The sequence below is a fragment of the Anticarsia gemmatalis genome, chromosome 6, assembly GCF_050436995.1.
Source record: "Anticarsia gemmatalis isolate Benzon Research Colony breed Stoneville strain chromosome 6, ilAntGemm2 primary, whole genome shotgun sequence".
Taxonomy (NCBI): domain Eukaryota; kingdom Metazoa; phylum Arthropoda; class Insecta; order Lepidoptera; family Erebidae; genus Anticarsia; species Anticarsia gemmatalis.
In genome coordinates, this window is record NC_134750.1 from 751,558 (window position 1) to 774,515 (window position 22,958).

The 22,958-nt window shown below is 34.4% G+C and overlaps 3 protein-coding genes across 3 annotated transcripts; 2 read left to right on the plus strand and 1 right to left on the minus strand.

Annotated features, from left to right (window-relative positions):
- Positions 1 to 555: 555 nt before the first annotated feature.
- Positions 556 to 6,637, minus strand: LOC142973813 (sodium channel protein Nach-like). Its single transcript, XM_076115837.1, has 10 exons — positions 6,416 to 6,637; positions 5,858 to 6,061; positions 4,629 to 4,895; positions 4,128 to 4,242; positions 3,727 to 3,851; positions 3,205 to 3,356; positions 1,712 to 1,765; positions 1,545 to 1,639; positions 1,013 to 1,118; positions 556 to 677 (listed from the first exon to the last, which is right to left on the minus strand). Exons 1-10 carry the CDS (start codon positions 6,616 to 6,618, stop codon positions 556 to 558), a joined length of 1,443 nt encoding a protein of 480 aa, XP_075971952.1. The 5' UTR covers positions 6,619 to 6,637.
- LOC142973625 (uncharacterized) lies at positions 2,324 to 2,873 on the plus strand. Its single transcript, XM_076115528.1, has one exon. The coding sequence runs from the start codon at positions 2,324 to 2,326 to the stop codon at positions 2,864 to 2,866; it is 543 nt and encodes a 180-aa protein (XP_075971643.1). The 3' UTR covers positions 2,867 to 2,873.
- An 8,205-nt stretch (positions 6,638 to 14,842) lies between the features above and the next one.
- Positions 14,843 to 16,453, plus strand: LOC142973843 (uncharacterized). Its single transcript, XM_076115863.1, has 3 exons — positions 14,843 to 15,221; positions 15,874 to 15,993; positions 16,245 to 16,453. The coding sequence occupies exons 1-3, from the start codon at positions 15,030 to 15,032 to the stop codon at positions 16,419 to 16,421; spliced, it is 489 nt and encodes a 162-aa protein (XP_075971978.1). The 5' UTR covers positions 14,843 to 15,029; the 3' UTR covers positions 16,422 to 16,453.
- The last annotated feature ends 6,505 nt before the right edge of the window (positions 16,454 to 22,958 follow it).

The window sequence follows — 22,958 nt, forward strand, 5'->3', positions numbered from 1 at the left end:
CAATATTATAAATGTATCGTAGGTAATAAATATCGGAGGGTGGCGGCGACACTAAATTCTATCATTTGAGGGGTGACAAAATAATATTACATTCGTTTTGCAATACTTGTAACGGTTATAAGATATTGGCTTTTATTTTGATGACTTTTTGAAAAAAATAGACATTATTTTTTGAAATTTTTCTGAAGTAGTTTCTTTTATATAATAAGTCAAGTCAAACTCTACGTTAAATATGTTTTATTCCATAAACTTTTAACAAGTATTTGAAATCGTCATATTATTTTTTAACTATCACCGTTACGGAAAAGCTGTTACTCGTGAGAAGAAATGGCAAGAAACTCACGGCATATAAATAGCATTTAATATTTTTTGGCATTAAAAAATAAACGCTTTTTATTTTTAGAGCTTTATTTCGTGTTTAAAGCATGTAAATGATTTCTATTTGACGTAGTACAATGTACCAATAGGAAATTATTTTACCGTACACGCATCTATAATCTATAATTGGAGCAGCTGAAAAAGGAGTTAAGCATTTATAATGAAGGCAAAGAAGTTTTATTTCTTTGCACTATGTCCATAGGTATAACACATAAGTCTGAGTGTGATGAAATAGACAATCTCCATGAAGCTAAGTACACTACAGCCGAGGAACAAGCCAGCCATGCCGCCCACAGCCACTGGGAAATAGAAAATTATTTAATCAAGCAAATGCTAGACAGTAAATAACGATAAGGGCCTGTTTCACGGCTTATGGGAAAACGACATTTAACCTATCTGATAGATAAATAACAACAAATTTATGAAAATGTTTGGATATATACTACTTGATAAGTTAACTAATATTTACCCGGAGGTTTGGAAATTGAGCTGAGATAAAGTTATTTTTCACTATAACAACCACCAAAACATCATTTTTTCTAAGTAACGTTCCGACAAGTTTTAGACTTTGTTCTTAATCAGACTTAATGCGAATGAAGGAAAATTGAGATTATTTTAAAATAGAGTTACTTACCTAATACATCAGTGAAACCGAAGATAATATCTCGCCGGTATCTCATACGAGGGTATGTGACCATACCCCATTGTAAGTTGGTACCCAAGAACCATTCTTGAAGAGCCTGCAGACAAAATATAAATAATAATAATACTTGTATAGCAAGAGCGTCTCGATGGTTGAAGAGTTAGGAATACGCAACTGCTCATCACTTGGTCTTCATTTCATTTCTCGGAATAACTAGTGTATGTGTAGGTAAGATTGTTTCAATTTCTGAAGAAATGTCTTATTAGTATAATGGACTTTTGTATCGTATTTTGTGGCAAAAGCATGACAAACCTTTAGCTACAAAACAATCAATCAATCATTAATTAATATATGCCCCTATTAAAAAAAAATTGTTAGGGTGCCATCATTTACCCTAATCGAGAGTTGAATCCGAGACCACAGCCAACACTAAAATCCTGATATTAATTACTTGCTGTGCAACTTGGATCACTGAAAGACTATTAGCATGTTTTTAGTTGTGGTTAAAGAATGGGTTACTTACATTAGATTGAGTGACGTAATTAACATCATCGCATAAAGGAAAGCAACCACAGTTGATTCTCTTCCCAGTTTTATCTTGTAGAGTGTACAACTCATCTGAAGAAGAAGACATATTTAAGTATGACAGCAAAATGAGAGAGTATGCTGCTCAACCTGTTATTGGCTTACCTTTGTATTTTGATAAACAGTGCATGCCTTCGACACCGCAGATTTTTTCATCACCTATAAAATAATAAGCAGTTACAGTTGTTATTTAATAGGGTACAATCATAAACAAAAACATATAAGACCACCAATACCAATTTTAGAAAAAAGTTGTATTAGGTCGGGGAAAAGTCTTTTCGCATTATAGTATGTATGAACTTGTAATACAATCTCTTTGGATTCAAGAATCACAAATAAATACACGGTTCATTAGGTTTCTTTCAGTGAGCTCGTGAGGTACCCAAATATAGAGCTTTATTGTGTAGAGAAAATATATTATTACAAGTTCATACATACTACATATAATGCGAAAAGACTTTTTCCCCGACCTAATATATTGCAATACAAATTGACCTTACTTACATTAGCACGGGTCCACTAGGTACAGTCAGCTCCAAAAGTTTGATCCTATTTTCTAAACCCAGTCATAAAAGAACATCGGGCGTTTTTTACCCGATTTTTTAAAAGTCGCGAACATAAACCAAAACCTTTTTAAATGACAGTGTTTGCAATCATATTTAATATTGTGTAGTTATTTTGATTCACAATAATGGGAAAATGGAAATAATTAGTAAAATGAAAAATATAATAAATGAGAACATAAATAGAGAAAACGAATTGGCTGATAACGTGATTCGAAACAATTTAAACAGACAAAGAGTCGCATTCATGCCGCTAGATGCAAACAATCCCGAATTAAGAGATTTCCCACAATTGACTTACGACGAGCTACTTTTATTTACCTTGGGAATATACCATTTGAAACTGGCCAAATCTTATTGCCACGAACACATGCGGCCAAACGGAGTGTATATAATGGAATTATACCATCGCAGAGAATTGGTAGAAAATAAAATATTAATACGAGGCAGAATACAGTCCCGTCACATAAGAGCAAAACGCTATTATACATATCTACTAATAAATCCGGCATTGCAGGGAAGACAAAGCCTCGAGGGCTATTACTGTTCCTGTATACACGGCCGCCGCACTGTTGGGAGTTGCGCGCACATCGCCAGTGTGGTATACTTTTTATCTTGGGCTGTATATCAAGACGAATTTCACACACCTGCGGCGTTTTTAGACGAAACTATTTTAGATTTAGATGCAGCAGAATAAAAGTTAAGAGAAAAATATGTTGTTTTAATTATTTTTGAATCCTTTTTTCCTCTTCAATTATTGCCCAAAAATCTTTATAAATATTTTTTAAATGTCCATTTTCTCCTTATTGCCACGACCCACAGATATGGGAACTATACCATTGTAAACTAGATTTAATTGCCTATCCACCGTACCTAATTTTATTTTTGTTCGCGGTAGGTAAGTGTCCCATACAAAAATGCCCGATGTTCTTTGATTGTGATACTTTTGAAGAACTATGGTACCCTTTGCTTTCCCTCGACATTTCTACGGTCTCAATGCTTATTTCTTACTCATAATATTAGTTATATTCTTACCAATCCTCCTATAAAAGTGTGGTATACACTGACAGTGCTTGAGACACAGTTTGATGCGACATTCCATCCTACACATAGTGTATGTGTATATTGAGTTGTGCTTCAAGTTGTTCTCGTGAGGGAAGCGACAGCGACGCTGGCTTACACTCAACCTGGAAACAGCTTTATATTATTTGCGAAATTATTTAAAGCGATTGTTTAGGCATTTTGGGGTCATTGCTAAGTTCAAACCTAAAGCGTGTACTCTTGCGCTCGTGTAACTTTTTTTTGAAATAAATTGTGTATTTAAAACAATAATAGTATTACAATATCATTAAAAAAATATAATTTCATCATCATTCAGATCATTTTCCAATATTTAACTAAACGTTATAACGTCGAATTTATCCATGAAATAAATAAAGGAAAATCTTAGTTTAATATTTAAATAGGCAAAACAAACTTTTTAAAATAATAATAATATTATGTTTTTTCATTACATCTTTGTTAGTGAAACAAGTAAATGTTTACAGGATATCTTACTTGGAAGCTTCTTCCGAGGTGTACACAGTAAGAGCCGTGACGTATAACTTCATATAGTAGCCTTCCGCTGAATACTGGTACTTTGAAGTTATGTCTGGTATCTCTTGAGGACCATGAATGAACACCTAAAATATATAAAGGAAAAAAGACAAGAAGATAACTGCATGCATTAAGTTCATTAATCAAATTTATATTAATAAAATATTACATTAAAATACTAATTAACAACTCTTTTGATTAAAATCACTTCTATTAAAAGAAGAGCTGAACAAAGTTAAGGACTTGGTTCCCAACTTATAGACAAGTATTGGCTATTCTATCCAATGGATAAAGTGGCAGATGGAGTGATATTAGTTTTTAAAACCAGGTAATAGTTTTCGGTTTGACTCATAATAACTTACACTATAAGGTGAAGACATGTTCATGACCTGAGCAAACACTTCTCCATCAAGAGGATGGATGAATAGCGATTTCTTGCCGTTTGTTATAATATCCCACCGATTGGCTGCTCTGTACCTATAATCAAGCTTAATAATGTGTATTTTATTTATATATTTTACGGATGTACCGAAATTTACACTATTTTTTGGGGTAAAATGTACTAAATAAAGAAAACGACATATAACTGACCCACTGCTGGGCAAAAGTCTCCTTCCAGAATTGAGGACGGCCTTGAGTAGTACTAAAATTACAAAGTTAAACCCCTTTTTTAATGTCGAGAGTCAAAATTGTAATATTTTGATTAATAAGACGTATCACTGCATTTTAACAATAACCGCCGGTATGGAAGTAAAAAAGCAAGATACAAATTGTTAATCAAATCAGTCCATACAGCCCCCTTGAAAAGCAGGTCTGATATAATTTAGAAGAAAATCGTCGCTATTATGAAACAGGATACTTACTCCGGCGAATTATACTCAGCAATCCTCGAATTGACAGCATAACAGAGTCCCATCTCAGTAATAGTAGGAACTATCGTCAACATAACATTCGACACTCCGATCGTCAACGTAGGCTTGAAAGCTAACGACAAGTTGAGCAACAAATCTATGTACTTGTCCGGCGATATGTCAGAATACTCTGGTACGTACTCGAAGCTCTTGTAAGTAGCGTTGGCAAGGCCTATGATGAAGTTTTCTAATTTTGTTTTGTTTTCTTCAGGGGAGTTTCTGAAAGTAATAAATACAGGTTATCTTAAAAATTTAAAATACCTAACGTTTCTTATTTTATAATCTAATTATAACAGTTAGGACACATCGCTGATCTTGGACTATTTCGTTTTTACCACCGCTACCGTTATGGTTATTCCTTTGGCATCATGCGTGTTACCCTTTTCTGGGTATATTCCCGGTGTCCACCCCCTGCTTGTCCACCCCGGGTGGACAGAGACACAAATCTTTTAAAAAGTTCTCGGTGTCCACCCCTGGGGGACAGTGAGAATTAATTTTAAATTATTCCCGCTGGCCACCCCGGTGGACACACAATATAACAAAATTAATTAAGTAGGTATATAGTTTAAATTTAACTTTAACTTAATGTATTTTGTTATAATTATTTACACCCAATTCCAGCAAGCGTGGACATTGAGAATGTTTATTTAAGCAGTGGCTTTGTCCACCGGCGGTGAACATCGAGAGTAGTAATATGAAACTCAGGTCTTTGTCCACCCGGGGTGGCCAGCGGGAATAATTTAAAATTAATTCTCACTGTCCCCCAGGGGTGGACACCGAGAACTTTTTAAAAGATTTGTGTCTCTGTCCACCCGGGGTGGACAAGCAGGGGGTGGACACCGGGAATATACCCTTTTCTGCGGTAGTGTTCTTATTTTTATTATTAAACCTATTAACAGTGCTCCACAGCTGAGCAAGAATTTCTACGGTACTTCTAACCACCTCGTTCTCTGGTTGTACCATCCTTTTAAGAAGGTGTTGAGATGTTACCGATAATCCCATTGCCACTGACTATATCTTACCAACTACTAGCGTGTATAATCTACCAGAAAGAGGTCTAGTATGAAACTAATTATCCTTCTAAAATTATAATATTCTGGAACCTAATATAATATTCCGGAAGAGAACTTTATTTTTACTTCATTTCCATTAACTTAAGTATGTATGCCAAGTTTACTAACCTGAGGTAAATTTCAAGTTTCTTCTTATCAATATTCCTGATGCCATTAGGACAGATGGTGACGCAAGGGAAGGTGGTGTTCCACGCGAACATGTCTCGGTCCATGGAGACCACGGTAGGAGAGGACTGGTAACGACTCCAGGTCATATTCGACAAGTACAGGGAGCCGAATGCTGACATGAATATGATGGATAGCCAGAGAAATCTAGAACAAATAAAATATTTATAAAATCGTGGCTAAACATGGATAACTTTAACTGCTTTGGTCAATCCTGGAATAGATTCAAGAACATGATGTATTTGCCTTTACGAAAAAAAAAAACATGTGATGAGGAAAAGATATCTGATGTTAAAAAAAAAATAGGTAATATTAATAATTATGTAACAATCCAATCCCAGTTGAAATTACTGATACACATCTAGGGTCCAGTAAAATGGACCAGGCATGTTTAAATGTGCAAAGAACATTTATTTTATAAATAAATTTGCCTACTTCTTTTAGAAAAAGGGCATGATCATTTTATATAATTATGGAAACTAATAAAAATCAAATACTCACATTTCAAAGAATTGTCTTCGACTAGCCACCAAATGGTTCAGTCCATGGATAGACGATGTCTCCAGAAACAGCTTCAAATAAGCCTTAGCCTTATCTTTCAACGATTCGTAAGATTTCTTCCTCTTTGGCTTCAAGTCATGTTTGGGAGAACGGTGAAGATCTTCTTGGATTATTTGAGCTTGATATGAACGCTCAGAAAACATCTTTTTATTTTCTGGTCAATATTTTGATTATTTTTTTTAGTCCTTATAGGTTCTTCGGTCTGCAATATTTTTTTATTTAAAATTTTATTAGGATAGTTACAGCCTCTATTGCTACAAATACATGCATTTATAGACCCTATAAAACAAGCAGTCGGAAAGCTGAAATCAACATTTTATAGCAATTATTACACTAAGCTACCTATTTATAACCTTTTAATTAATACATTATAAAGTACTACACAATTTTGACTCTACTCGACCAAACAATGTCAAGAAAATTTTCAAATCACCAACGTTCCCAGGTGTTCCACAGGGACACCTAATTTGGGGCCTTACCTCCCAAAATACTATTTAAAACCTATACACAGACACTGATTATTATTTTATGTGAACTTGAAATTAGCCGTGTTGAAATGTCAAGCTCTTACGAAATAAACGTGTAATATGAAAGCTCATGCAACAATACAAGCCAGATACATATCTAATGAAATCAAAAGCCAACTTTAACAATTATCTATGAATATATTATTAATCGCTAATACAAATAGCCACGGTACACAACAATTAAGAGATTATAATACTGATATTAATATTATTCGTGATTTTATGTCGTTATTTCGTAATGATTTAATTTGTATTAAAGTGGTTTTGTTCGTGTGTTATGGTACTTGAAACATTTATATTAATAAATTAGTAGTATTATTTGTATGGATCAAAAACTATGACTAAGTATAAAAAACTTAAATAGCTCAAACTACTGCAGCTTTTATGCCGAATTAAATACTTTAACGATATACTTAGTTTAAAATAATTAAATATGAGCCAATTGCTATAAGCTAAATATGTAATCTTATTTCGAGCAGCTCGTGTACAATTTGAAGATTTTAATAGATTTTCGAGAATAGTTCCCGAGATCTCTTGATAGGTTTCACTGATGTTAGAATTGCAATTTTGATATTCTTTCTCTTTCTCTTTTTAGACAACTCCCGCACTAAGAATTTCTCTTGTGTCGCGGGGACTTTTACAAACATACAAACAACGGAAACAAAGTACAACCAGACCCGAAACAATTATTAGTGGATCGCACAAATAATTGTTCCGTGTGGGAATCGAACCCACGACGTCCCGACGCAGTGGTATCGGCGTGGCGACCTAAACCACTGCGCCACGGAGGCAGTCAAAATATTTAATTTTATCAAACATTTTTTCACTGATAATTCGTCTTAAACTTTCAAAACAAATATTTACCTCTCTGAATTATCTTTGAGAAAATGTTGACTTACAGTCACTAACCTGATGCAAGGCAATTTTTCTAATATTCCCCTAAAGTCATTGTTTCAAACGAATGTATACTTAAATTGCATATCAGTAAGGTATAGTTTTGCTAGCACTTGTTTGTATGTTTGCTTGTGTTAAAAATGTTGAGGATAGATTGATGGACACTGCCATGAAAAACTATTAATATTATAAAGTGTGTTTGAAATTTAATTTTTATGGGCTTTGAATAAAACTTATTTCTAGTTTCGTGAACCTTTGATAGTAAAAAAGCAAGGATAAGAGCGCTTTGAATGGCGCGTTTTATATTTTAAAACTTGAAAACGCGTTCAATAGTAGTAATCGATCGCAAATTTATGTTTGTTTATATATACTCCAATAAATAAATACTTTCTTAAACACAACTCCCGCACTAATATTTACTTTAGTGTATCTAGCTAGTGCGAACCCACGACGTAATGGTAGCGGCGTGGCGACCTAAATGGAGGTTTAGGTCACCACGCCGTCAATAATCTTATTATTTCTATAAAATAAGCAAATAACACATTGCCCGCGAATCGAACCCAAAACAAAATACCTTGAAATTTGGACAAATGTATTTATTAATTTAATTTATCACCACAAATAGCAACAAGGCTTTTACTTAAACAATAAAAGCTACCTCAAATTGAATTGTTTCACTACTAACATTACTAAACACCCAAAACTACACCAATTTGTAACTAAGTACGGGTCGAATAGACCCCAGGTAAATTTAATTTAGGGTTTAACGTAATTGCAGGCGACGCACATCGGTTCGTATTAACACATCGTAAATTCAACCCTTAAACACCTTGCTAATAATTAAGATAGGTCTGTGAGACCCTCGGGTCTGTGGGGCCAATTTAACAATAACACCTACTGTTGCGGACAGGGTTAGGGATATATCGGGTCACCTTTATTTAGTGATATTTAAGGGTTAAGTAAAGTGACTGTTAAAGGGTTAATGTTGAGGTATTGTGTGTCGTTCGACCGTTTTAGTCAATTGCTTCAATACAAGAATGGGTTAACAGACTTTCATGAAATTTTCAATACTGTTAAAGCATTCAGTCTCTATTCCGTCGAAAATTAGATAAACGCGCAACAATATAACAAATCTGTAAGGTCTTTACAGATTTGTTTATCTAATTTTCGACGGAATAGAGACTGAATGCTTTAACAGTATTGAAAATTTCATGAAATCAATTGTTACTTACGATGTTTTAAATCCCTCTTTGTTACATTTGCAGATTCTTCTAGATGTTAATTTAAAAACACTCTGTATAAGCACGTATTTGCACACCCTGTGCAGACATAAAGAACCAATTCAAATCAAAATATTTAACACCTCCAAAAAATAATTTGAAAACCAATTTAAAATGTCAGAACAAAAAATTCCCATTACAAACCCATGGCACGTCACAAGGTAAACAAGTTGAAACCTTACCTACGGAACCGGAAGCCTTCTAAAGTCTAATAATTTCCGAAGTGTCATGTCGCCCAGAAATAAATGAAGTGAAGAAAATAAATTTCATTTAAAAATCACGGCACACCATTATTTTCCCCGAGCTTCCCCTAATTAATTTCTTGTCACCGTCTGGATCGCCGTTGTGGCTCTGACAGCAGCTTAGACAAAGATAAAAAAATACGAACCCAACGAGTGCGAGAGAGACAGGTATATAAAGGTGAGTACGCTTCATTACCATCTTTTAGTAGTTAGCGGAAGCAGATACGAAGTTCGTTCCTTTAGAGTTCTGCTACCCTGGTACTTCTTATTAATGACCGTGAATAATGTTCAGGAAAATCTGTGTTTTGCTTATCGAAAATATTTTTTTAATGGCAGAGGGAAAACGTTAAATAATCATTGTTTTTACGATTCTTAAATTAGTTTTTGGTTTTATCCTTATTCGTTAACAATTTTGTTTTACCTATGAATTTTTACCTTATCATCTGAGTATTTAACATTTAAAAAATACACACGGCCTCGTTTTTTCACTGGGCAAACACCAAATGCATCTATTTGCTACGATCTCTACAAACTAATTATTTATATTACTGTATTTAGTGGATTTGATCTCACTACTTTAAAAAAGTTTATTTTCAGGACTCTATCTTTCACTCAAATTTCAATTAAGCTGATCTAGACAATTATAGTGACTTAACAAAATTTTATTTTCTTTATTTTAGTCTAACAACATAAAAATATACATCTTACTTGAAGTAGGTAAGTACTTAGCATACTCATTTAGCATTTCGATAAAGTCATACAAAATACAAAAAGACATTTGAAAAGGTGGAGTAATTAAAGATTCACCCAATTTAATACAGAATCTTACACGTACAACAAAAGGCGGGCGAAGTTAGATAATTAAACAAGCTTAATTTTCTTGTACGAGTTATATCGGAGATGTTCTGGTGTTTACTGAAAGTAACGGGTAAATATTGCCAACGGGAACGCTGAGGTGGAAATCTTGCGAGGCTTGAAAATGTGGAGAGGACCTTTGAAATAATAAAGAATTATAAAATCAAGGCCTAACCTCTCGCTTGTTTGGGAGGCCCTTGCACAACGATGAAACAGCCATGAGTACTAAATACTAGTTAAAAGTTTTCTAATAGACAGTGTTTATTTGTATTCATTTAAATTACATGATACAATTTTCAGTAGAAGCTTGGTCCTTCACAAAATAAAACTCTACAAATTGTATATCTGTTTGTTACACTTTCACGTAAAAAGTAAAAGACAATTTTTTATAAAACTTTGCACACTGATAGCTTATAACCTGGATTACCACATAAGTTATTTGCTACAACAAGAAATTTCATCACAATGACGAAGTTGCGGGCCGTAGCTAATTATCCATAAAAAGGTTATGAAAATTAACCGTTTAAAAAAGCAAATGGATGAAAAACCTTTAGAAAAAAATATCCCATAAATAATTGAAAACCCTCTTCCACATAATATTACCATCGACACCGCCGCTTAATTTGAATATACAGCACTGAAGTGTTTAATAAAACATCCAGTTTGATTTACATTCTAACAAATCCGTACCTTTTGCGCCGTTTGCCGTACAGTGTAAACACGGCCTTACCGTGCCGAATACCCTCCACTCGTGTATACACGCCTTACAATCTCATTTCCCATTTCGTTACTTACATTTAAATTTCTACTTAAATTTGTTGGCTCGTTTTGTTGGATGGTGAGGTTTATTCATTACGTTTTGTGGTGTAATTATAAATCAGAAAGAATTTGGGATGAATGTTAATTAAGTTATAGTAAAAGTCGCGAGGAGTCGATGGAAGCCGGTGGCGCTAGACTGGACGTTGTGGTCAGTTGTGGACATCGTTGTGAGAAGCCTATGTCTAGCAGTGGACGTCTACAAGTCGATATGATGATGATGATGATGAAGTTATAGGTTAAAATGACAGCTAGTCATAGTTTTTGAAAGAAGTAATGGAAATGAGCATTGTTTATGCAAAAGTACAATTTGTAATTGATGAAGATAACTTTAAGTTTTCATTCTCATAATGTTGTCTAGAGTTTTACATAACGACTTATTGTTAGTTTCAATATACAAATAAACCTTACATATCATAGTTTGTCACCGTTTTCTTTACACAAACATATATGTATTATATACAGGCTTGAAATTCTCAAAATCTGTAGAAAATAAGCCAAATGATCAACCTATCGTAGAATCCTGCGATTAAACTTACATTAATTGTCCCTCAGGAACACACAATAACAAGTAAAGCTGGACTCAAATAATACGAACGAAACGACAAAGTAACTTTTCATTTCAAAAAAACACATCAACAAAACCAAAATCACCCTATCACACCGAACCTAAAAGTCAAACCGAGCATCAATAACGAAACAAACACACGTACATTCTGAAACAATAAACGTCCTATAAAAAGTACACTACGGTGTGACGTGTCGACGTGTTGACGACGGCGAATGGACCAATAAAGGTGGTCAAATGAGTGAGGTGAAACAACAAAACGGTTCAGACAGACAGATCGTTCTATGGTGTATGTGTATTGGATGGGATAGGGGTGGGTTTTCATATGTTTTTTTGCAGGATAGATGATTTTGTATGATTGTGTATTGATTTATTGTTTGCTGTAATCGATCCCTGATTTTTATGGAATTCAAGACCCCTACTAAATGTTAAGAGATGCTTATTTGCTTTAATTGCATAAAATATATATCTACACTTAATATAATAAAGCTGAAGAGTTTGTTTGTTTGTTTGTTTGAACGCGCTAATCTCAAGAACTACTGGTCCGATTTGAAAAAAACAGTGTTAGATAGTCCATTCATCGAGGAAGGCTATAGGCTATATATTATCACGCTACGGAAATTAGGAGCGGAGTAGCAACGAAAAATGTTACAAAAACGGGGAAAATAATCATACTCTTTTCGGTAACGCAAGCAAAGTTGCGCGGGTCAGCTAGTTATAAATAAAGTGATTAGTAAACGGCTTGTAGGTCAAAGCATTTTTTTTATAAATACTTGGTTTCCAAAAAGCATACTCCTGAAATTGGCCAAGAGAGGCTTTTTTTAAACTTAATTACAAGCTTGAAAAAAATGCTTTTCTCCCATTAATTGTAAAATTATCTGAGTTAACAATTCATGATTCTGTCGCCTATTCATTTTCCTGTATTCATTTTCGCCAAATCCTGACACTTATGATAGTCGATGATACAAAGAGTGAATTTACCGCCAGTTTGAAAGGTGGGGCCAATGAGAAGAGCTTGCAAGAAACTCCTGGCCTTTCTATCTAATCACCGTATAAAAAAGACTTAACGAACGATACATGCATGCATGCAATTTCAATACTTAGCGGAAATCAAATATTATAAAATATGGACAACTCAAGAAGAAAGTAAAAAAAACACCACTATATATTTACCTTTCCGACAGCAACGCCCAATTTAAACGCATCCAAACCGTTACAAAGTAAAGCAAGAACATTCCAGATCTAAAGAAACTACGACACACGTATTTCCATATAAACAAAATTAAAAGTCAGCAATAAGTCGGGCCGGTAGATAAAACGCGCTACCCTCCGAGGTAGTCCTAATAAAAATTCCACCAAATCAATACGTTCACGTTTAACGCTTTTTGTATCGTATTTTATTTTGTTATACGCCTCTGTTTCGTGTTAAAGGGACAATACGGGATATAGTGGGGCTTTAGTAGATACGAGTGGTCTTGATACTTGCTCATTTCAACACACTTTTGTTTAAACCACTTGTGGTTTAATGCTGCATTAGATAACCGATGAAACTGGCGTTTTTAAATATTTTTACAGGAACCGAAGTTTTGTGACATTATTATTTTAGTAATTAGTTACTCGTATGTACATTTAAAGTATAAAAAGTAAATTCGCTTTTTATTGCACCAAGATTCTGAGTATTATGAAATATAATTTTTGACGTCATAATAATATGTCGAAAGGTACACTATTTCTAAAATATAGGCAGTATAGATTAATGCATTGTTTTTTCTTTTAATAATACCCTAATACCACTTTCTCTGTTGTGTCTTTTATTACCCACCACAAACAACGAAAATCTTTTGGTTAATCTCAAAATGATATGTTAATACCAGATCCTTAAAAAAATCGCAATCTTTCTCACGCTCCAAGTATCAACCAACACAATTCCGTGCTACAGCAACAGTAAATAGAATACACGTAGAATTCCCTGTTCCGTCTTTGCGATTTGCATGTCGTGTGCATGTGTGCGTGTGTGTATATGTGTGCGTCCCGATTGACATAAAGAAGCTAAATGCCGTGGGGTGTGAATACTGTGAATGCTACAATCGTTTAACGTATGTATTGCCACGTATCTATTGGCAAAAATTCCAATAAAAGTGGCCCGGACTCGAACGGGAATTCCGTTCAAGAATAATGTTTAATTTGCAACGAGGATCGGGTGATTTATTTAAGTTCGCCTTTGTTTTGATGATCACGGTCTTTTTGTTTTGTATTGAGACGTTTTAAGGCTTGACTCAGATTTTGTTGAATGATTAAATTGCTTAATACATAGTTTTGGAAGTTTTTCGTATTTTGTCATTGGTTCTACCTTTAGAACTGGCAATCAATTAATTAAAATGTTACTTTCACAATAAGCTAGTAGTAGGTAGTAGTTAGTTAGTTACGGAGTTATGACTTAAATGAGTAAAGATATGAACTCGAACCAGGACCGAATCTGAGAGCTCTGCGTGACATTCGCATACACTACAGACTACACTACAAATATTTTTTTTTCCTTATCTTTTTCCTTTAAAAATACAACTTACGCACTAAGAATTGCTCTTATGTCGCGGGAACTTTTACAAACATACAAACAACGGACACAAAGTACAACCAGACTCGAAACAACTATTTGTGGATGGCACAAATAATTTTTCCGTATGGGAATCGAGCCCACGACCTCAACGCAATGGTAGCGGCGTGGTGACCTAAACCACTGCGCCACGGAGGCAGTCAAATAAAAATTACACTCATCTGACACTATACCTCATTACCTAAAGACGTACATACTCACACCTTACTTTTAATTTACATACAACACTAACTGACCCGCGCAACTTCGCTTGCGTCACATATGAGGTCATAATTTTCCCCATTTTTGTAACATTTTTTACTGGTACTCTGCTCCTATTGGTCGTAGCGTGATGATATACAGCCTTCCTCGATAAATGGGCTATCTAACACTGCACAAGATTTTTTCTAATCGGACCAGTAGTTCCTGAGATTAGCGTGTTCAAACAAACAAACTCTTCAGCTTTATAATATTAGCGTAGATGATACGCGACATCAGATAAAACCTGTTGTTCTCGGGTTTAACCCACAAGATGTTAAGATTTTATCCTTAAGACTTCCTTTAGTCAAGAAAACATTCTTTATCCAACGTAATAACAGAAAGCACGTGTTTTATTAACTAGCTTTTTCTCGCGACTTAGTGTACTATTTCTGTAAACTACCTGTGTGGAAAATTTCATATAAATTTATCAAGTAGTTTTTGTGTGACGTAGTGACCAACATACATCCATTCTTGAACGAATTTCGCAGTTGCATTATTAATAATACGATAATTAAAACATGAAGTGCGTTTGTTTGTTTGTCTTTGTGTGCCTTTATTTGGTAGAAAGTGAACCGTATGAGTTTCATTTTCCAAAATCTCCTGATTTAAAATCCAGGGGAATGTTTTTCGAAGACAAACCTCCTGTGCTGAAGATTTGGTGGAGACGTGTCATGGATTGGGATAAGTATGATCCTATTATTGGTTATAAGGTAAATAGAAGGTATTTACTTATTACTTACATAATATCTTTGTGGCACATTTTTTTTCTAAGATAACTCCCGCTCTAAGAATTTCTCTTGTGTCGCGAGGACTTTTACCGAACCTGTTTTTTTAAGTTTCCAAGGCATAATAATAACCAATTAATCGTAGGCGCCCATAGCCAGTTGCGCTCTCCGGACGGTAAACGGTCCTTAGGTTAAGCAAATCTTGGCGCGGTCATTCCATAGATGGGTGAGTCGTTAAGCCGCGTCAAAGGCCTTCGAGCGGCTTGAACAACTTTGACTCTAGGTTGACTACTACCCATACGATAGATAGATAGATTAATCACAGTGCAATATGTCCTTTGAAAATAGCCTCTAAATCCATACTAATATTAGAAAAAAGAAAGTAACTCTGTCTGTCTGGTCTGTCTGTCTGTTACTCAATCACGCCTTAACTACTGAACCAATTTGCATGAAATTTGGTAGGGAGATATTTTGATACCCGAGAAAGGACATAGGCAATATATTGCTATGACCAAAAGGAGCAGAGTATCAGTAAAAAATGTTACAAAAACGGGGAAAAATTTCACACATTCTCTCTTATTGGACGCAATCGAAGTTGCGCGGGTCAGCTAGTTAAAAATAATTATTTCTGTTTCAGATAGTTATTTGGGAAAAGAAGGGAGTTGTTGAGACAAATGTTTTCACTGAAGCAATACCTTCAGATGACCCTACACCTGCGCCGTCTATTGAGGATTCAAAAACAAATAAAACTGATGATGTGAGTACTTTAACTTAGTTTTTAGGGTTCCCTACCCAAAGGGTAAAACGTTACTCTATTACTAAGCCTCCGCTGTGTGTCTGCCTGTCTACAGGCAGTATCTAATATACCGTAAATATTAAAAACTAAAAAAAAATAAGGAGAGATCATTCGTAATAGAAATAGCTTTGTAAAATTTATGGTCAATTACCTTGGGTTTGAATCGAAAGCTTGTATAAGACCGAATTTACAACATATTACTGTTTTTTCAGGTTCCAGCCAATCCCTTAGAAGAGCCCTTTATATTAGATGTTCCTGCTACCAGCTGCTGCAAAGTGACATTCGACAAAATAATACCTGGAGTATGGTACGAATTGTCAGCGCTTGCTTATACGAAGAAAGACCAGGGACCATTGTCACACCATGGATTTGTAAAAATAATTAATTGAATGATGATGACGACGAATGATGAATATTAATAAAAAATATTTACAAAAAAATACTTTTCATTTAACGCTCTTCGTGGTGCAGTGGTTAAGGTTGCCACACCACTACCAGGGGGTCGGAAGGTTAGATTCCCACGCGAAACATATATTTCTACGATCCATAAATGGTTGTTTCGGGTCTAGTTGTACTGTGTGTCCGTTGTTTATATGTTTGTGAAAGTCACCGCGACACAACAGCAATTCAAGCAAGCTATTTTAACTGCAAGAAAAAACTAGCCACCCGAACAATGCAGGGACAGACTGCTAGTTAATAAATAAAACTAGAAAAAAAGATTCATACAGAGCGTATAATGAAACTGGTTTGACCACAACAATTACGAAGAATTTTTCCTTATTCAGTGCAAAACGTCAATTATAAAGTAAGAAACATTATTTAATAGGTACGAATTTCCAACTGACATAATCCTACTAATGGTATAAATGCGAAAGTTTGTGAGGATGTATGTATGGATGTATTTAACAGATTTTCATAAAATGTTGTACACAGATAGTTTATGACCATAAGAATTACACATAGAATAGTTTATACAACGGGGAATCTTTACACGCGGACGAGGTCGCGGGCGCAAGCTAGTTTAATATAGCATAGACTTCATAATAATATAAATAAGTTATTATAGGAACTCTCTAACAGTCAATCTGAGTGCTCATTTGCGACATTATTATGTGTATTTACACATAATAAATTAACCATACATAAAAAAAAAATTATAAATTGTGTAGTTCAAAAGATATAGTCACAAATATTTACAAAAATTATTTTTTTTTCTTCTGTGTCAATTATGAATTGTTTGTATATCGTTTTATTTGTGGTAATGTGTGAAGGGTTATCAGAGAGTAATACAAGATGGAAGACACCAGATTGGTTCGGTGTTGAAGTGAGCAATGACCCGCCGTCTTTCAATCTCACTTGGACTCAGGTGAACAGTGTTGGTGATGAAGATCCTGTTATTGGGTATAAAGTAAGTTTTTGTAGATCGTTTTATGTGTTATATAAGCGGTACATAAATATATGGTTTGGGAATGGAAATAATTTGGCGAATAAAGAAAAGTTTAGTGCAAGGTCATCGATTTTACTGCTTCGAATTTGTAGCAATATCAATTTTTTTATTTGTATATGTATGCAGCTTTGTAAAAGGTTCTTGGAGAATCCTGTTTTGTTTATTTCAGGTCCACATATGGGAGGTAAAGAAAATCAAAAAGAACAAGATCATAGAACACAGCAATGGTACATCAGAATTCGTGACAGTTGAAGAATATCCGGTAAGTTTATAAATACATACATAATCTCACACCTGTTCTACCAGAGGGTTTAGGCAGAGATGTGTAAAATACTCTTACGTATCGCCATTAAAAATAACACGATACCAAACTTCCGAGCTATTAAGAAATATTTGAATAAAATAGAAAATACTAATAAATTGCTAGACCAGGGAATCGAACTCGAGACCTCATGATCAGCAGTAGGATACACTACAAACCGCGCCACACAGGCATTCTAACATACAATTTATCTGTTGCAGAGAGCAAAACGCAGAAACGGTACAAACATAATTCCGGAAGGAAAACTAACGATACTAGAAGCGCCAGCGGACAACCCGAGGATAAGCATGACAGGGATCAAACTGGAAGTGCCATACCAGTTCACGATCACTCCATACACGAAGAAAACTGAGGGTATGGCTTCAAGCATATCTGGTGTTACAGTCCATGGACCGAATTGGAAGAGTGTATATGATGATTAAATTATATTGATTAAAGATTGAAAGTGATGTGTAGCAAAAAGTTCAGATGCGTACTTGTAACCATTGGTCCTGTGTAACACTATGTATGGATGTGTATAAAGCAAGGAAAGTTTGACTACTTATGCATAATTAAAGATGAAATATGGTAGAAATAAAGTACTTCAAATAAAATAAGGTTCTTTCTTTTCTTAATAATTTGAGGTGCTATGCATTTATCTTTGAAAAAAGAATAAAAAAATCGAGAGAACCAGTATGCTAAAATGAGTTATTACAGCTAAGTATTGTTATATTCTCGTAAACAAAATGATACAAAGATAATTTTTAAACCAATATCTGTGTTTGGCATGACTGGTCCACTAGACCAAGGTTTTTTCCCGAACTAGAACGGGTTTAGGCCTTATTACAGTTATACTAAGTATTTTTTCTCTCAAGGGTTAAGTTTAATGTGAAACCATAATATCCATTTGTACATCATTCGTAATACCTCTATCAAATAATGGATTTTCCTGCTGCACTTTTATATATTTTCCTCGTTGTACGTACTAAAGTGACTATAATTATCTCACATTTGCTTATTAGCGGTCTGTATAAAATACTAGTCGTATCATTTAATAGCTCGTGTACTAATTGAAAGCCAGTCTGTTTTAAGAAAGCAAATTGTTAACACTGAAAAAACCCGTTTACTTTTAAGTGTCTCTCTACTTTGTGTATCTGAACATAGCAACAAGCGTCTAAAGAAGACAATCTTATAGGAAAAAGTTGGCAAAGATTGGGGTTGTGATAATGTAACTACATTATTATATTATGTGTAGAAGTCACGAGAGTTTAAAATTGATAATTTTAAAATATAACTTTCTGGACTAGCATAATTTCATTTAAAAATGCCTTATCCTGCAATAGCATTCAAAACAATTTAGTAATCTCATGTTCTAACTAGTAAACAGATAGATAGCACAAAAACTATCGTAAGCCCGACACAGTTTTGATCCGGGGATTATTCGCCCGGACATGTGTCGTCCGGTTGATCCGAGTAACTATTATGATGCCCTTGATGAAGGTCCACTAAACATTGATAAAGGTATTCTGCTTTTTGTGTACATTTTCATTCATTTTACTGTCTTGTCTGAAAGATTTTGACAGTAGATTTTAGTTTGAGCAAAAATTTCAATAATTTAAATCGATTATGATAATGATATAATATATGTCATTAGTAAACAATAGCCTTGCCTTTCTTCCAACTATGTCTTCAGTCAGCTTTCAGTCTTACTCAGGATGCAGCTGTATATCAGTTTTTTACATGTAGTAACCGCCTATCAGATCTCCACAAACCAGTTACCTGTGTCGATATCCATTGGTAAGTCTGATTGTCAAACTTTCAAAATTCTGACATCTGGTAAAAACTGTCAAAAATCTTTGAAAATGCTATCCGAGACCCAGAATTTAACGTGCCTTTCGAAACACGGATAAACTCGGTATCAATGTCAGCCATGCCTCGGTAAGCATACCTTAACCTAAGAGATCGATCCGTGCAGCTGTTACTTACTAAGCCACGAACTTTTAACATATCTTTGAACAAATACAATATATTTAAAAAACAAACGAACCTATTCAGTAGACAGACGATATCATTATCTTCCGTTGCAGTAAAAACCGGCAGTGTTCCGTGCTCAAGGCTCACCTCAGCCAAATGCAATTAGACCTGTCTCACGAGACTTCTACGTGGCGGGGAATTGTGGCTTTTATACAAAATACTGGAGACGTAGACGGGGAAAAAGGAAAGTGGTTTTAGAAGGTGTTTAAAGACCATTTAAGTGTTTTATTTTATATATACATATATTGATGGTCAATTGTCTGTAAAATTTTAGTAAAATGGACGTCAGGTTAGTGTTTAATGAAGTTATAGATCGAATATCGATACTTATGTTATACTCGAAAGCGTAGGCAGGGGTGTATGAAATACACCCATATTTAGCTACGATTTTAGTCCTAAGTAATTAGTGGCGAGCCTGTTGCTATACACCGGGCATCTCACCAAACTACTGGGCTACTATTAAGAAACAGTATAATATAGTTTAAAAAAGATCCCTAGTCTTCTGAACGACCCGAAAATCTAACTCAAGACCTCATGATCAACAGTTGAATACACTATGGCTGTGTCACAAGGGCATTTAATCTATTTAAAGGCACACGATTCAAGGCCACAAGATTTGTTATCAAAATATCAAAAAAATTACACTTCGCAATTCATAGCACCAAATTCTTTTATAGTACTCTAAACATAGAACAAGAGCTCATTGCGAATACACCTCAGCGTCGCTTTGTATTTACATATAAATTGCACTTAACTCACGTGCTCTCCACTTTTAAATGTTTTGCACCCCTGCATTCAAACACTGTTTCATTTCTGTAGGTAACATTTTATTATGCCATGTTTTTCTCTAAGGAATCATAACTTCGCAAACAATTTACAGGTGATAGAAAAGTCACGTTTGTTTTTAACCGTTTTACATACATAGGGACATAAAATCACGATTTCTTCCCATAGGGTTAGGCAGAGACCAGAGGATTGTTTTTTTTACAATTAAGAACCTTTTAAAACTATACAGCTGCCGTGAACTTTTTTTTAATACGATGTTTATTACTAATAACAAAAAAACCGTCCAAGTGTGAGTTAATGTACAGCCTGGAGACAGACAGACATCGAAATCTTATTAATAGAACTCCCGTTTTACCCTTTTCCATACGGAACTCTAATACAATAACCATTTCAAACGAAAATATGACTTTTGTATTGCCATCAATATTTATAAGTCATGTTGACTTACGAATATTTTGTTATTTATCAAGAATTTCCACGAATCCTGTCTTTTAAAGTAACTAGAACGACTACAAAAGCAACCAAAACCCATTATAAATCGATAAATTATTAACACCTACACCTAAACTTGAATTTATATATATATATATATATATATAAAACTCTTTATTGTCCACAATAAAAATACATTAAATAAAAATAGAGAAACCTTAAATATAAATAAGATACTAATGAACAATCGGCGGCCTTATCGCACAAGGCAATCTCTTCCAGGCAACCATGGGATGGAGAGAGAAGTGTAGATGTAGAAAAGGGTAGAATTGTGTACAAGTAACATAAACTAAATACATGAGTAACATAAATAAAGGCAGGTCATAATAACACACACTGATTATTACATAAATAAAGAATTTATAGAAATTGTATAAATAAAATAGACATAATATATAAATAAATACATATATATATAAAATAATAAATATATAATATAATAAAATAGACATAATATATATTTATATTCATACAGAGATAGCAAGAGGAGTTTAGACAGTCATTGGAAAAGAAAAAAGTTAGAAGAGTGAGAGTAAAGAGATAGTCAAGGCAAGGTGTTTTGCAGTGATAGATAGTGCTCCTTAACCCGATTTTTGAAAATTGGCAAGCTTTGCACTTGCCTAATGGATAGCGGCAGCGCATTCCATAACCGCACAGCTTGCACAGTAAACGAGTGGTCTAAAAATTTACTGGAGTGCACAGGCATCTTAAGTCTCAAGTTTTCTGATGATCGTAAAAACCTTGAATGCGTGTCATGTAGAAAAACAAAACGTTGTTTGAGATAGAAGGGAGAATTTATACTTCTTAAACTTACTCTTACCCTTAAAACTTGCTCGTGTACGGTAGGTAGATTAAATTCCTTTAAACAACAAAACACATTCATCTCATCTCATACCCAACGTGCAAGTAAAAGCCAGATATTGTCCAAAATACCCCGCGGCCGTTGGACAATGTAATTCAATTTGGTAAATTAGATTTTCCGTCAAGTTACCTGCGTCTTCGCCCCTTCGCATCCCGTTATGTTACGGCATAAAAGTTATTACGACAACCAACGTTGGAGCCAACGTTGAGCCAACACTAGAACCAACGTTTGGATAAAAATATTTGGAAGCAAGTTGATTGGCTTGAAAAAAAAATTGTGGTAATTTTGTTTTTTTTCAGCAGCAATATTGTGTCTTTGAGCCGAACGTCATTTTTTTAAAACGTTTGTTATTGAATTTGATGGCAGTCATAACCAATATACGAACTATCCTTCGTAATTTGGAGATACTCCAAAGCTACCTTACCTTTAAGTAATGAATCGCCAAAAATAATGCTAAGCCAATCCTTTAAAATAACTGGATTGTATGTAAATGCTGTATTTTTCGCTTCAAATTTAAGTTTTCGTGATTTAAAAGTCATCGAAAAGACACCTTGTCGAAATCGTAAAGAAAACACTCCACATTGGCCACAAACATTTGTCCAACATATCTAAGAGGGTCCAAATTAGATTGGAACAAGTGGGGTCAAGCGCGACGACGTCCAGTGACGTCACAATACAGGATATGATACCGTATAACAGATAATTAAGGAAAATGTCATACACGTGAGACGCTTTTAACAGAATTATATGTTTAGGTAAGGAAAACAGTTATTATCTGTTCCCTTTTTTGTGGTAAACATAAATGGCAGAATTCATAAATAATGCCAGTATGTTCTACAAAAAATTAAAATATACTTGATCATCAATGACTTGAACCAATTACCTTAATTCTTAATTCCTGAGGCTCAGCTAAGGCAACAATCAAAATATATATTATATAACATTAACAGTCGAAAAATGAATCGTATAGAGCACTTACTTTTTCAATATTTCTGAAAAATCTG